Source organism: Monodon monoceros, unplaced genomic scaffold, assembly GCF_005190385.1.
Source record: "Monodon monoceros isolate NGI ecotype Baffin Bay Population unplaced genomic scaffold, NGI_Narwhal_1 Super_Scaffold_20, whole genome shotgun sequence".
Lineage (NCBI taxonomy): Eukaryota > Metazoa > Chordata > Mammalia > Artiodactyla > Monodontidae > Monodon > Monodon monoceros.
Genome location: NW_021703777.1, coordinates 35,946,718 through 35,963,276, shown reverse-complemented (window position 1 = coordinate 35,963,276; position 16,559 = coordinate 35,946,718). Strand labels below are relative to the sequence as shown.

Genomic DNA, 16,559 nt, shown 5'->3' with positions numbered 1-16,559 from the left:
AAATATAAATACATTTTTAAAAAAAGAATTAGTTTTTTTTTTTTTTTTACAAAAAGAAACCCTTTGGATCTGGGTTTAAGTAAATATTTCTTTAATATTACTATATTTATAAATTACTCTTCAATATTTCAGATTCCTGTTTACCTCAAAATTTAACTTAAAAAGCTTTGACAACAAAGTACAATAAATTATAATTGAAGGATCAAATCACCCTGAAACCCTGCAAGATCAGGATAACACCATCTTTGTCATACAAGAAATATGTCTTTCAACTTAGTTTATTGAATTCTTGTTCCTTAAACACTCACAATTCATTTTGTAGAGTCATCCAATAAATATTCGATTAGTGCCTATTGATGTTCGATCACTTTACTAATTACAGTTTTAGACTAATCATGTAATACTATCTGTATAAAAATATTCAATTAGTCAGAAGTTTGTATCTAATTTTGTATCTAATTTCTTAAACATTCTGGATAAGTCAGATCTTACTGACTAATCTTTTATTTGGAGAGAATCAAGAATTAAACGATGCATTAAAACTAAAAATAAAATGATTATTGTTCCTTCTAGGTTTCAATGGTAGCTCAACTATAATAAATAGAGCTAATATTTATTGAATGCTTACCATGTGCCACATGCTTTAAACTACCAAATATTCTATAACCATTATGTCATTTGATCTCTACAACAACCCTGAAAAGTAGCAATTAGCACTATCCTGATTTTACAGACAAGAAAATTGATGTCTAGATAGGTTACATAATTTATTCAGTATCACACAGGTAGTAAATGATGTGGCTAGGAGTTGAATCCACATCTGTCTGTCTTCAGAGCTCTCATTTATAAAAGACTGAGCCATACTGCCTCCCATCCATATGCAGTGCCTCAGAATTCCCTGTCATACTTCTTAACAATCCTGTTTTATTCTGGTATAAAACTGTTTTGTGTAAGTCTGACCAAAAAATGAAGAAATTAAAAGAAAACATGAAAGTATTTTTATTTTATCTGAATATTTCTCATTCTGTTCTAGATAATGAATATTTCTTTGTTGATCCTGATCTAAAATTAACCAAAGTGGCCCCAGAGGGATGGAAAGAAGAACCAAAGAAAAAGAGCAAAGCCTCTGTTAATTTTACTTTGTTTTTTCGAATTAAATTTTTCATGGATGATGTTAGTCTAATACAGTGAGTACACAAGAGTTTCTGTGTTTCTCTTTTTGGCCCCTGGTGTTTTGACCCTTTAGTTTACTGATTTATTTTATTCTGAATTATTTCAAATAATTATTGAAATAATTATTGAAATAATTATTTTATTATTGAATTATTGAATTCTGATCAATGATATTATTTTATTCTGATCAATGATAAAGTCTTATTTATCACTGCTTATTAGTTTATTCTGAATTATTTTATTCTGATCAATAATAAAGTCTTCTTTATCATAAAAGAAGTATTTCCTTCAATATAGTTTATTAATTTCTTATGCTTAATCATAAGCCATCTGGGCAACTAAACTTATATGCCAATAAAAAAAATCACCCCAAGATTCAAGATCAAAAACCTAGATGTTTTGTGTATGTGTTTGTTTTCCCAGACATACTCTGACCTGTCATCAGTATTATCTTCAGCTGCGAAAAGATATCTTGGAGGAGAGGATGCACTGTGATGATGAGACTTCTTTATTACTAGCATCCTTGGCTCTACAAGCTGAGTATGGAGATTATCAACCAGAGGTAGGATTTATTTTTTTCTCCAGGACAAATTTTGCATTGGTGTTCTTATCCTCGGCATGGTTAAAGACTAAACCTGGTTGAGGCATTTGCTGTTTATATCTGGAGATTTTTGAGGCTAGTTTGGTGCCTCAGAATGACTGAGTTCCCCGTGTATATTGGTTATTTCAAATCATGCAGTGTGGGATTTCTCTTTCTTTCTTTCTTTCTTTCTTTCTTTCTTTCTTTCCTTTCTTTCTTTCTTTCTTTCTTTCTTTCTTTCTTCTCTCTCTCTTTCTCTCTCTCCCCCTCCCTCTTCCTCCCTCCTTCCCTTCCTTCCTTCCTTTCTTTTTTTTTCTGTTTAAAAATTACCCTGTTTCAGAGTTTTGGGATATCTAGCACTTACCTTTCCTTCTCCCTATTTCTAACTAACAGATACTAGACATAAGGGTTACCAGCCAAATCCGGATCAAAGGGGTCTTCCATCTTCCACGTGGATCCATGCAGTGATAGGCTGAGAACCCAGCAGAGCTCACTATATGGAGAGCACATGTTCAAGGCCAAATGCACCTGAATACAAGTGGACCTAAGAGGAAGCAGGGAGCAAGAAGAGATTATGCCACTCAAGCGGCATCCTTCACAACATTAATCCTTAACTGTAGTGACATTTGGCCTTTGATTGTCAGTCTCTCCTCAAGCTTGCTGATAAGTTCAGTCATTCTACTTCACTGAATAAAAAGAGAAAGACAGATGCACTTTCTCTAAAACTCATTCCTCAGAGAGAAGTATAAATAGGAGTACCTTATCTCTTGTTGAGGCAAGAACTTTAAGATAAGAGGAAGAGGGCAAACAGAATTTCTTACACAAACACTCTCCTTTTAGGTTCACGGTGTGTCTTATTTTAGACTGGAGCATTATTTACCTCCCAGAGTGATGGAGAAACTTGATTTATCCTATATTAAAGAAGAGTTACCGAAATTGCATAATACCTATATGGGAGCTTCTGAAAAAGAGACAGAGTTAGAATTTTTAAAGGTAAGCATGCAAGATTACAAATGATAAACTTTGCATCTTTTTCAAAGTAAGGAAGAAGTGTTGGAAGACATACATCTAAAAGCTCAGGTGCCAATAACTGTTGCTATATGCTTTATCTCAGCTCATTTATTCCTGACTAAAACCATGGTATTTTAATTCTCATTTTGTAAAAGAGGGAACTGAGGCTCAGAGAGGAAATGTAATGTTCCCAAAGTCAGTGGCTGATATGTGGAGCAAAACTATGATTTGAACCCGTATCTATCTGGCTATGGATTATATGCTTTTATCCTATTTCATACTCTCAAAATCAAGATATATTATAAAGAAGAAACAATTGGATTTTGTGACTCTCTGGATAAGAAAAGCAAGTTGAAACTAATTCTAGAGTTGTTTTGCTTTGTTTTTTCTTAAAAAGCTTAAGATTCAATTATATCTTCTAAAAATAGTCTTTCCATTAATGCCAACTAATTCACACGGGGGAAGGGAGTTAGAAAAATTGATTTATAGTTTCAGTTCTGCCACCATGTTCCTATAAGACCTCAGATGAATAACAGTGCATTTATGATTAGAAAAGACAGTACTATGCAAACTTCCAGTGTGAACAGCAAATATATGATAATATTCTATTGAGAAGAGAAAATTCAGAGTATTCCCCTCTTGGGGGGACTTCCCCAGTGGTCCAGTGGTTAAGACCCCCTGCTTCCACTGCAGGACGTGCAGGTTCGATTCCGGTCAGGGAACTAAGATCCCATATGCCCTGTGGCATGGCCGACAAAAAAAGAAAAGAAAAGAAAAGAATATTTTCCTCTTGTAGCTCCCCAGGATGTAACAGCATGCCTTAGATTTGCTGCTCCATAATAAGGGAAGGGAGCCAAGTTTCCCAACCCTACAAATATCTATAAAGGGGTTTCATTCACAGACTTATACCACCTTTAATCTAGGATTTATGGTAAGAAAGGCAGGGTGGTTTGTTTTAAGTTGACTCTACTTTTAAAGACATTACCTTATGTACTTATTTTTTTCCTCGGTTATTACATGTTTATACTTGTAGGAAGTAAATATCATGTTATATTTTTATTAATAAAGGTAGAAGACAGATTAACACAGCAGAAAGAATTTGCATGGGGATTTTCAGACAGTCTTGCATTTGAATTCTTGTTTCAACCAGCTGGGTAAACTTGGACAATGTACTTTAACCTCTCTGAGCTTCAGTTTTCCCCATATAAGTAGTGTGCTTAATGCATAGTAGGCTGCCCTTCTCCTTCTAATAATGTATCCTGTTACTCCTTTTCTCTTCAGCTTGAGCATCTTTCTTCTAACCTAAGAATTTTTTTTAAAATCTCATTAATATACCCTTCCAAGGTTACCCTTCTGCTATATATTATATTGCCTCTGAAAAACTTTTATATCTTTTTGTAAATCTGCTTTATTGAGGTATAATTTACATACAATAAAATTGACCACTGTTAAATGTTCAGTTCAGTGAGTTTTGAAAATATATATACAGTTGAGCAACCATTTCCACAACCATGATAAAGAACAAGGGTTAGCAAACTGTGGTCTGCCTATTTTATAAGTAAACTTTTATTGGAACTCGGCCATGCTCATTTGTTTCCCTATTGTCTGTATCTGCTTTCACACTACAACAGCAGGGTTAAGTAGTTACAACAGAGATCATATGACCCACAAAGCCGAAAATGTTTCCTATCTAGCCCTTTAAATAAAAAGTTTGCCAAAAATATAACACACTTCCAACACCAAAAATTTCCCTCATGTCCCTTTACATTCAGTCCCTTCCCCCCTATTCCTAACCTCTGGCAAATATTGATCTGCTTTCTATCACTATAATTTTATTCTTTTCCAGAATTTCATTTAAAGAATCATATATTGCATAGTCTTCTGTGTCTGGTTCTTTTCACTTAGAATAATACTTTTGAGATTCACCCATGTGTGGTGTGTATAGTAGTTTGTTTATTATGGCTGAGTAGTTTTCTGTTGTACAGATATGCAACGATTTGTTTTTTTTCTTTAGTTGATGGATATAAAGCTGCTTTAAACACTCAAATACACATTTTTGCATGAACATATGATTTTTCTTTTTCTTGAGTAAATACCTACCATTAGGTTTGCTGGGATCTGTGGTAAGTGTATGTGTTACTTCTGCAGAACTGCCAAATTGTTCTCAAGTGGTTGTACAGTTTTACAGTACTACCAGTAATGTATGGGATTTCCAGTTGCTCTACACCCTTAACAACACTTGGTATGTTTAGTTTTGTTTTCTTTTTTTTACATTTTAGCTATTGAAATAAGGTAAGCAGTGGTTTATGATTGTAGTTTTAATTTGTATTTCCCTAATTACTGTTATTTTGAGCATCTTTTCGTGTTTATTTGTTGTTCGTATGTCTTCTTTGTTGATGTGTCTAATAAAATCTTTTGCCCATTTTTCTATCTGGTTATTTTGTATCTGAGAAGTACATATTCTTTATGTATTCTAGATACGATTCCTTATCTCCCAGTCTGTGACTTGCCTTTGTTTTTCCTGGCATTGACTTTTGAAGAGCAGAAGTTTCTGATGTTAATGAAGCTTCAGTTTACCAATTTTTCCTTCTGTGGTTCCTGCTTTTTATGTCCCGTCTAAGATATCTTTGTCTAACCCACAGTCAAATATTTTCTAAACTTTCTAGTTTTAGCTCCTGTATTTAAGTCTGTTATCGTTTTGGGGATAATTTTCATATATTGGCTAAAGTAAGGGTCAGGATTTATTTTCTTGGCATACGAATATCCAGTTGTTCCAGCAACATTTGTTTAAGAGACTGTCCTTTCCATATTAAACGACATTGGTACAACTTCTGTATCTTTAAGTCACCTTTTCCAAGGTGCATTTTTATGTTATGGTATTGTTCCAACAGGTCTGCCAAAGACTGACAGAATATGGAGTTCATTTTCACCGGGTGCACCCTGAGAAAAAGTCACAAACGGGAATACTGCTTGGAGTCTGTTCTAAAGGTGTCCTTGTGTTTGAGGTTCACAATGGAGTTCGCACATTGGTCCTTCGCTTTCCATGGAGGGAAACCAAGAAAATTTCTTTTTCCGTATGTCCATTTTAACCTCTCTTGATTCTACATTTAAATTGGTGTTGTCGATTTCAAATGTAACATATTAATTGACTTTTCTTAAGCGAACTTTAAACCCTGGCATTTAGTAGGGCTTATATGTCTTAATACTATTTAACTCTTCTTTCTTAGTTGTGGGAAGTATTATTGAGATTTTGGTTTTGGTTTTCTCAGAAGGTGATTTTTAAAAGAATTCTTAGCTGGTTATATGCTCAATTAACTTTAGTTAAATTACAACCAAGTTGACTTCTCTGTTAATTCAGAACTTATTCTAGGGTACTAATACTTCTCACATGGAGAAAACCCGCTAATGTATTTAAGACTGATAATTATCTTAACCCCAGTGAACTTTGTCTAGTTTAGTAATAGGTCCCTCACAGAACTGTATTTGAATCTCAGTGGTCCAGAGATTTACTGACTTTTATGAACTAGCCTCAGGACTTTCTACAGTTTTAAGTTTTAGTGTGTAGTCTCTGGAGATAAAGTTAGGAAAGCAATTTTTAGAAAATCATGTTTATGAAAGATAATGAACTATAAAGGCATATTTTGATTTTGGAAGTAGGTGGAAAATCTGAACATTGAAGTGTGATTATCAAACCCCAGAGGTAAATCAAAAATCTGTTCAGGTATTTGTTTTCCTAATGGTATTCAGGGACTACTGACATCTTTAGTTTATATTTGGGCTGAAATATGGTTTCACCAGAACAAACAAAATTTATAAGGTTATAATATCAAAGTCCCAACTGACTGTGGATAATCTTCAACCTAGAGACCTTTGGAATCATTTCTAGACCTGAGGGTTAGTTGGTTGGTTTCCCGTGAAGCCCAGAGATACCACTAAGATTACCACATAATAATGTATTCTCTCAGGAAATCCCAGACCATCCTCATCTTCCCAAGATTGTCAAGATCAGGAAATTACCTAGGTTTAACTTACCTTCCCCAATGAAAATGCTGGCAGAGCAAGTGCCTAGAGGAAACCTTGATGAATTAAATACAAATCTAATTTGGACCAGTTTTAAAAGGGCAGCAAATCAAATAATCATCCAGCATTCAGCCGTCATTTACCAGCTATCACATCAGCCCTGCAATAAAAATAGAACTAGCTGTGATTAGCTCATTTTTAAAGATCTCCAGTAATAAAGAATAGCCCACATTTCCCTGCAAACTATTCCTGTCTTTAACAGAACTTGTTTATCCTGTAGTTCTTTCTCTAACACAGAGTTCTCTTTTTTAAACTCTCCTTTTTTCTTCCACTGGCCTCTGGGGAGATGGATAAATTACCCTTCGCCCTTCTCATCTCTTACAACTGAATTTCCTTAGGCACATTTCTTGTCCAGTCCATCAGTTAACACTTAGGATCAATTATCCTTATGATTTGTTTCAAACCTGTACAGCTTTACGACTGTGGAGTTCAACATCCTTGGGAATTACTTGATAGTGGTTAAATGCACTGTTTGTTAGGAGAAAAATTCCCCAACTATTTGCAGAGTTACTAGGAATGCTACTGGTAGTCAGGATACTAGCTTGGTGCTACTATAGCTTTAACTCCTCTCTAATACTTGCTGATTTCCTTTACTAAAGAAAGAGAGAACAGGGTCCCCGAGATTTCATTGGTAACAACATCTAGCAAGAATTTAATAGTCTTATTTTGTTTTTAAGACCAGGAATTATGAAGATGGCACCTGCATGATTGAAGTTTGAGTAATACTCTGTTATCATATCTTTTGTGAGTCTATGAAATTTGACTTGTCTGAGCCTATTTCTGCATTTGACAGCAAGACAAGGGACATGATATAGAGGAAATAATTTGTACAGTAGAGAGGCCAAGAGCTACAGTAGAATCTAGCTGGGCTTGAGCAATTCTCCAGAGACATTAGTCTTAGATCCCTGACATGTTGAATTCTAGTCTTTTAAGGCATATGGATCACTGCAAGCCTTACCACATAGGTCGCAATATTTCGGGGTGTCCTCTTACATATGAAACATTCATTTTTAAGAAGCAGGGAGATCAAACTGATTAATGATTCTTTTCCTTTCCCAGAATTTGGCAAGAATCACTGTCTCTAAATATTGATGTGTTTCATCTCTCAGCCCAGCAGTTATGTTATCCGGTGTTTCTGCATTCCAACATTTTCCTTAACTTCCCACATTTTCCATCCCAGCCTTCATGCCACCAAGATTTTTCTTGACTGAATCACAGTGCTTATTACTGCATATCAATATCAGTTTTTGTTGAACTTCATTTCTTTTAATCTAAGACTGTAGAACATATATTTCTTGTAATTTCTTTTTCAAATAGTTTTGGTGTTTGTAAACATTGCAGTAAACTCAAAATATCAGTAATCTTTAAAGGAAACTGTTTCCCTTGCTGGTGGCTGGTATACAGTCTATACAATCTGATTTAGGCTACAGTTTCTAAAAGTGGCAAATAATATTAATTTCATTTATTTCCTAAATTTCTAATAATACAGAGTTATATTTTTCTATATTTATATTAGATATAGGTCAATGAGTATTCATGCCTAATAATGTGAAGTAAAAATAATATCTGTACTTACTCATTGTTTCTAAAATTTGGTCATGCAATGAAGTGATAGGAAAATATCCTAATTTTAAATACCCTTGATTAATATTGTAGAAAAAGAAAATCACATTGCAGAATACATCAGATGGAATAAAACACGCCTTCCAGACAGACAACAGTAAGACATGCCAGTACCTGCTGCACCTCTGCTCTTCCCAGCATAAGTTCCAGCTGCAAATGAGAGCAAGACAGAGCAACCAAGATGCCCAGGATATCGGTAAGGAGAAGCAAACTGTGTCAGATGACTCCAGGGTAGATGCATGATTTTTGCCACAAACTTTAAAAGAACTTCCACTTTTAGGATGAAAATGACAAGGTATGTAAGTCAAGTTCATAAAGGTGTCATAAATGAAGCTGAGATGTCAACTTCATGTTTATTTTGAAAACAGCACCCCTCATCAGTCAGGGAGTACCTATTGAACTATTTTGTGCTGATTGTTAGGCTAGCTGATGTAAATATTGTAAAAGTTTCAGACACATTCTCTACCCGTAGTAAACTTACGCACTGGGAGATAAGACCAACAAACATGAAACAGTAATACACAATAGAGGGTCAAGGTTTCAATAACAGGTTATATTGTACAGTCTCTGATATACACTACAGGAGGAAAAGGAGATCAGAGGATAGAGTATGTGAGTGGTGGCACTTGAATTGGAACTTTCAGGACAAAAATACTTAAGTAGGTTGACGATAAATGGAAGGGCTTTCCAGATAAGGGAAAGAACATGGGAAACAGGGTGGTGGACTCTGCACCCAGAATGGGGAAGTCAGGTACCATAACAGTTTTGGGGGTGACAGATTTCAGTTTTACTTGGTCACGTCCCTGTTCTGAGACTGACGTGAGTAACCATAGTACCAATATAAGTGCTCAGGAGAGCGGTTTCAGTTCCTTTTGAAAAGGAACCAACAGAAGAAACCAATTTAGCTCTGAAGAAAATCTCAATCAGAACTGAAATATTTAAAGCTTACTCTGCAAGACCACATGTAGAGATTAAAGTTGTAGAAAGTCTAGTTCTGCATATTAAATTCTTATAGACTTCAGTGAAACACTTTTTTAATCAAGAATTTGATTAAAAAATTAAATGTAATGGCACTGATGACTTTGTGCAGCAGAGCCCTATGAATTCTTTATCCGAAACTTCCCATGTAGGATCAGACTGGGGTGATGGCAACCTATGAATAAATGTTTCTCAGCCTTTCAGAATCAAGATGGTAGGGGCTGTATACTGATTAAAAATGAAGATTCTAGAAACCTATGTGACACTTAGTGAATCACAGTCTTTGGACATTGGGTCCCTGGAATCTGCATTTTAACAGGCTTTCCTCAGTAGTGATTTTATGCATGCTACAATATAACTGTTGCTGTAATCTCATTATTCCTTTTCTTTCCCTGCTTTGCTCTGCTAAAAAATTTGTATGCTCTTATATATTTTCAAAGTATAGTGAAATATACAGAATGAAGTAAGTCAGAAAGAGAAAAACAAATACCGTATGCTAACACATATATATGGAATCTAAAAAACAAAACAAAAAAATGGTCATGAAGAACCTAGGGGCAAGATGGGAATAAAGACGCAGACCTACTAGAGAATGGACTTGAGGATACGGGGAGGGGAAAGGGTAAGCTGGGACAAAGTGAGAGAGTGGCATGGACATATATACACTACCAAATGTAAAATAGATAGCTAGTGGGAAGCAGCCGCATAGCACAGGGAGATCAGCTTGGTGCTTTGTGACCACCTAGAGGTGTGGGATAGGGAGGGTGGGAGGGAGGGAGACGCAAGAGGGAAGAGAGATGGGGATATATGTATAGGTATGACTGATTCACTTTGTTATAAAGCAGAAACTAGCACAACATTGTAAAGCAATTATACTCCAATGAAGATGTTAAAAAAAAAAAAAGAGAGAGAGAAACCACTGCAATGAGAAGCCTGCGCACCACAAGGAAGAGTAGCTCCCGCTCGCTGCAACTAGAGAAAGCCTGCGCGCAGCAACAAAGACCCAGCGCAGCCAAAAATAAGTAAATAAAATAAATAAATTTTTTTAAAAAAGTATAGTGAAATAAACTTATGAGAGTCATTGATATGCCTACTTAGATTAATATTCTATTCAAGTCAGAATTGAAAAATTGAAGGTTACATTATTGTAGATGTGGTATAGGGTGCTATAGTGAAGAGTCAGAAGACAAAACTATGAACCAGCTTTCCGCCCTCAACATTTCAATGATATATTGTGGTAGTTAAGAACATGAACTGTGGGGCAAGACTGCCAGTGTTCAAACCACGCTCTCTTACTTGCAAGCTCTGAAACCGTGGGCAGGCGACTCAAACTCTCTGCCTTAGTTCCGCATCTGGTAAAATGATTATCATAATGATAATACCAACATCATAAGGTTATTGTGAAGACAAAATGAATTCATACATGTAAAAGTGCCGGCACAAAATAAGTATTGAATAAATATTCATTATCCTTCTTATCATCAACATTGTTTTACCACGACTACCACTAGTTTTAGTAGTAGTAGGATGACCTTAGGAAAGGAACTGACGTTTTGAGGTCTCATTTTCTTCACCCATGAAGTGGGAATGTTCTACATATCTCAGTTTTCCCCCTAAGAACACAACTATGTATCCTTAAATTCATATGTAAAAGGACTTTAAGATGGTATTATCTACATCTATTCCCTGATTTTGTTAAGCCTCGAAAGGAATTATTTTCTGCTTGGAAGCAGCTTAGAAGTAACTACCTGCCTATTTAACTGTCTGTACTAGACAAGTGAAAATAACCGGTGTTATCTATTGGAGTTTGATGGGGTCACAAGTGTATGTTGCTTCTTTAGAGTCATAGGATATGGGTGATAGAAAGAACCTTAGAGGCCATTAAGTCCAAAATTTTACTGATGAGGAAACAGGTTCAGAGAAAAGAGTGTCTCACTTAACCTCATAGTTAGAAGTCAAAGGAGACTAGAACGTGATCTCTTAATTCCTAATCCAGTAGTCTTTCTATTTGATAAGTTTCCAAAGAACTAATTTGCATGGAATTAAGATTAATAATCATTTACTGAGCACTTGCTACATGCTAGGTGCTGTGGGTTACAAAAATAAATGAAGCCTCTCTCCTCAAAAGAGCATACAATTTAGTTGATGATATAAGGAAATACAAAACAAGTACAAGAGACTGAATAGTAGCACAGTGTGGATTGCAGACTGAGTGTGGAACTAACAAAGACTTTGAGTTCAAATTTGAAACATTAGTAATAGGATGTAGGTTCATTCTAATGTCCTTTCCCATCCTGGTGGTCCATGTTGGAATCCTTTCCAGGTGAAGGGCAGTAGGACAGTAGATAAGTGGGTGGTTTATTATTCCATTCCATGGATATGTGCAATGCTTTAAATTCTACCCAGGAATGAGCTATGAATGGATTTGACTAGCATAATCCTTGGTATGTTTACAAAACAGATATAACCTAAGCTGAACTGGTGGTCCCTATGCCTGCCACAGTTTGGTCTACATTTTCCTTTAGGGTGAAGAAAACTTTTGGGTATAGAGGCATTTCCCAGTAGTTGAATCTGTTTAAGACTCAGTTTTTGCGTCTTTGAATAAAGTCTGCTCTCAAAGTAAAAGAAAATAGAATTAATGTTATCTGCTCTCATAAAAACTCTTATTTGAAGCTAAAGATTATACTGGGAATTTTAAAACAAAAGGGTTTTTTTTAATTGTTATGTTTTAACTTGGTGTCCACTTGTACTTCAGAGAAAGAATGTTGAATTTTCCTGGTGATGAGACATGTTTTTCTTTTTTAATTTCCCCTTTTGTAAGGACATTTACATTTATATAGGAAATTTCCTTATTTCTTTTTTTTTTTTTTTTCCTGTACGCGGGCCTCTCACTGTTGTGGCCCTTCCCGTTGCGGAGCACAGGCTCCGGACGAGCAGGCCCAGCGGCCATGGCTCACGGGCCCAGCCGCTCCGTGGCATGTGGGATCTTCCCAGACCGGGGCACGAACCCGTGTCCCCTGCATCGGCAGGAGGACTCCCAACCACTGCGCCACCAGGGAAGCCCGAGACATGTTTTTTTTTTAATATCTTTATTGGAGTATAATTGCTTTACAGGGTTGTGTTAGTTTCTGCTGTACAACAAAGTGAATCAGCTATATGTATACATATATCCCCATATCCCCTCCCACTTGAGCCTCCCTCCCACCCTCCCTATCCCACCCCTCTAGGTCGTCACAGAGTGTTGAACTGATCTCCCTGTGCTATGCAGCAGCTTCCCACCAGCCATCCATTTTACATTTGGTACTGTATGTATGTCAATGCTACTCTCTCACTTCTCCCAGCTTCCCCTTCCCTCCCTGTGTCCTCAAGAGACATGTTTATTTAAACTTCATTCTGATGCATGAATATGAAAGAGCTGCATTGTTTTCCTATCTGTTTACACCTGAGATGAAATATTGATTATTAATCTCCCTAGGAATTAGAAGATAAATGAAACAGAATCTTAAGATCTAAATCAGCAACATTTGACATTCTCTTTTTAAAAAACAAGTTTTCGCAGCTGTTTTACATAGTGGTCAAGCTGTATTGGTACTTTCCATGGGGAGACCAATTGGGGTGCCTTGTGATGTGGATTACTAATGCATGAACAGCCAAACCATTTGAAATTCTATGCTTCTGGTCCTTTATATACATGAAAGGATTTTGATGGCAAAATTCTGTGATGCAGTGCTTTCGTTTATAGCCTCAAATGTTCCAATACTGACATGACATTTGTTCTCACAAAACAGAATAGCCAATCATTTGTTATAAGGTATCTCTAAATTTGACCCCTAAAAGAATACTTTGGATATGTATTTAGGAGTGAAAGGAATTTAAGCATAAAGAGAACCCCAGCTCCTTAATCATGTTAATTAACAGAAACAAAAAAGACAACTAATGTGAGGTTCTCTTGTGGCCCCTGGGCCTCAGTTAAATCAGGAAAAGTCTAGAAGGTGGGGAGGTGATATTGGCACAGTAATGAAATGACATAAAATAGGCCATAAAAGGCTTTTGTTTCCGTTTGGGGGTTTGGGGTTTTGGGGGTTTTGTTTTTGTTTGTTTGTTTTGCGGTACGTTGCAGAGCATAGGCTCTGGACGCGCAGGCCCAGCGGCCATGGCTCACGGGCCTAGCCGTTCCGCGGCATGTGGGATCTTCCCAGACCGGGGCACGAACCCGTGTCCCCTGCATCAGCAGGCGGACTCTCAACCACTGCGTCACCAGGGAAGCCCTGTTTGTTTGTTTTTTAGTAGTTTTATTGAGACCTAATTCACATACCATACAATTTAACCACTTAAAGTGCACAATTCAATGAGTTTTAGTATATCCACATTGTTAACAGAGTTGTGCGAACATCACCACAATCTGCCATAAGCTTTTAAAAATATAATAAGAACTTTTTCTCTGGGCAAAACTCTCCTCTGCACAGCTCTTTTCAGGCATGATCTCACTATATTGGCCTATCCAGGTTTTATCTCTCCCTCTCCCCATCCTTGGTTTGCTGGTATTTTAGCAGAGACACTACTAGCGATAAAATTTTCTCTGTCAAATGTCATTCTCCTTCCTAACTGAAAACTGTATTGGGGTCAGCAAGCCTGAATGAAACCCAAACATTATTAGATCCAGGAAAATCACTAGATGAAATAAGGCAATTCTGACCAGGCCCTGGCTGTGAGAAAGCTACAAGGATGGAGAGATGGTATGAAAACCAGAATCTTCCAACCTCCTTTTTAAAATCCTCGATTGCCACTCTTTGAAAGCTACCTACTTCTGATGGCAATCAAAATGATTAAAAATTGCATGCTGTTTTTTATTTATTAAAATAGCTCTTCTCATAAAAGGTTCTATGGTGTTTTCATCGTGTAAAGCAATCCTGTTTCCTTGTAGAGAAAGCTTCATTTAGGAGCCTGAATCTCCAAGCAGAGTCCGTTAGAGGATTTAATATGGGACGAGCAATCAGCACTGGTAGTCTGGCCAGCAACACCCTGAACAAACTTGCCGTTCGACCTCTGTCAGTTCAAGCTGAGATTCTGAAGAGGCTATCCTGCTCAGAGCTGTCGCTTTACCAGCCATTGCAAAACAGTGCAAAAGAGAAGAGTGACAAAGCTTCTTGGGAGGAAAAGCCTAGAGGGATGAGTAAATCATACCACGATCTGAGTCAGGCCTCTCTCTATCCTCATCGGAAAAATGTCATTGTTAACATGGAATCCCCACCACAAACCATTGCGGAGTTGGTAGGAAAACCGTTTCACCAGATGGCGAGATCTGATACGGAATCTTTGGCAGGATTCACAAAACTTAATAAGTAAGAACATACTGAACTAACCCAAACTACATATTTGTAAATTCTGCATTTCCTACTTTTGTTTTTGTTTTGACAATTTATTATTTTCATCATACTTTTTTACACTGACACTTCCCCCCACCTTCCTTTTCCCTCTTTAGTTCAAAGTCTGTTGCAAGTTTAAATAGAAGTCCTGAAAGGAGGAAACAGGAATCAGACTCCTCATCCTTTGAAGACCCTGGTCAAGCATATGTTATAGGTCAGCATAAACAAGCTTACCTTCTTTCTCCCTTACCTCTTGCTCATAATGAAGTGAATGAGACAGTGTTAATTACCAGGAAATTATTTTTGGTTGTATGTCCTAATTACCAAAACTTTTGTGAATATAAAATTTTAGCTACTTAAAAAGTACCAAGTCAAATCAAAAATTGATTTAACAAGTGATTACCTCATGGCACAGACTGTTAGCTTTCTCTTGGTCACAGTTAAAGGCCATGACATTCTTACCAAGAGAACCCAGGTAGTCTGGTGCCATGGCTTTGGATAGCCTTCCTTTGGATTTTCCTTACAGTCTGTGAGAGTAGACTCCACTGATGCTATATTTTTTTTTAAGAAAAGTTTATTTAGGTTACTTTCAGAATGGAATTGTGTCTAGAAAGAGATAGTTTTATGCAATGTGCTATGGTTGTTAGGTAGAAATTCTTAGTTGATTTAAGTTTTCTCAATTTCTCCCAGCTAGCTGGGGCCTATGAACTATTTAAGTATAGACAGAAGTTGTTTGTGTTTATAAATACACACTACCTTATAAGATAAACAGAAGGATTCCTGTTGTTTTGTGCATCTTAAAAGCGAACTGCATGGGAATCAATCTTTTAGAAAAGTAGATATTTAAGCACAGAGGTCTGAATGACTACTCAGAATAGGAAACAGCTGGGCAGACAAGCAGTCAACAAGGATACCCTTTTCTATGGTTGTTTTACTAAATAATACTAATTAACTCTCCCTTGGAACTAAGTGTTATCATAACTATTCAAAGTTAAAAAGTATTTTCTCACCCTGTAATTGGATTGGGGATATGTGGAGTAAATGAAGTCAAAGAGAACTACACTATAATTGATAAATATTTATGGAAGGTCACATTACTTTATTAATATAGGTTTCCACAGCTTTCAGAGATTATACTATCATCAATTTAAATTGAATTGGTTAAAAAAACTTTAAACAGATGAAAGACAAGACTCCATCTTATAGGTCACCCTATGCGTTGAAAATAGCCTAAAAAGACACTGATTTAATCTTTCAGAAAATAATTTTCGAAGTGTATTCATATATAGTGGGATCTCTTATAGATTCTAAGCTATTTTCATTAGGAAGGCTTTGTTCTACATAAAAATTCATCACATATCAGATATAGAGTAGTGAATATTCCATAGAAAAACACAAGTAAAATAAAATTCAACCATAAAAAAATTATTTTCTGCATTTGTTTTTGATTGATTATTCATTCTTATTGAATATTGAACTTTCTTTTAACATTTGAACAGATACTTTTAAAACTCATTTTAGTTTCATCATTTCATATGTGACATCAAAATGTCATTGTCAGAAACAGTACATTTGTGTTTAAATTTATTCTGCAAAACAAGTTGATATGCTTAATTTGGACATTAAAAGTAGTAAAAAAGAAAAAAAAAAGCCCATTGTGGGGAGACAAGTTATTTTTCTGAGTGTAAATAAAAGAAATTGTTGCTGTCTTAATGTTTTGTTGATTTTTATGAATTTATCAGAAGAAA

General features: G+C 36.1%; 1 protein-coding gene across 12 annotated transcripts in view; it reads left to right on the top strand.

Annotated features, from left to right (window-relative positions):
- Nucleotides 1–16,559, top strand: part of PTPN13 (protein tyrosine phosphatase non-receptor type 13) — a 234,878-nt gene that overhangs the window by 142,181 nt on the left and 76,138 nt on the right. For 11 of the 12 annotated variants that reach the window (XR_003795550.1, XM_029234946.1, XM_029234944.1 and 8 more), the window contains 7 exons: nt 1,034–1,187; nt 1,597–1,735; nt 2,594–2,746; nt 5,656–5,838; nt 8,501–8,663; nt 14,370–14,787; nt 14,928–15,025. Coding sequence is in view for 11 of the 12 variants with exons in the window: in XM_029234946.1 (XP_029090779.1) it covers nt 1,034–1,187; nt 1,597–1,735; nt 2,594–2,746; nt 5,656–5,838; nt 8,501–8,663; nt 14,370–14,787; nt 14,928–15,025 (1,308 nt within the window). In the remaining variant the exon portion in view is untranslated. The remainder of the gene's footprint in view (nt 1–1,033; nt 1,188–1,596; nt 1,736–2,593; nt 2,747–5,655; nt 5,839–8,500; nt 8,664–14,369; nt 14,788–14,927; nt 15,026–16,559) is intronic. The other variant, XM_029234945.1, reaches the window with a different exon arrangement.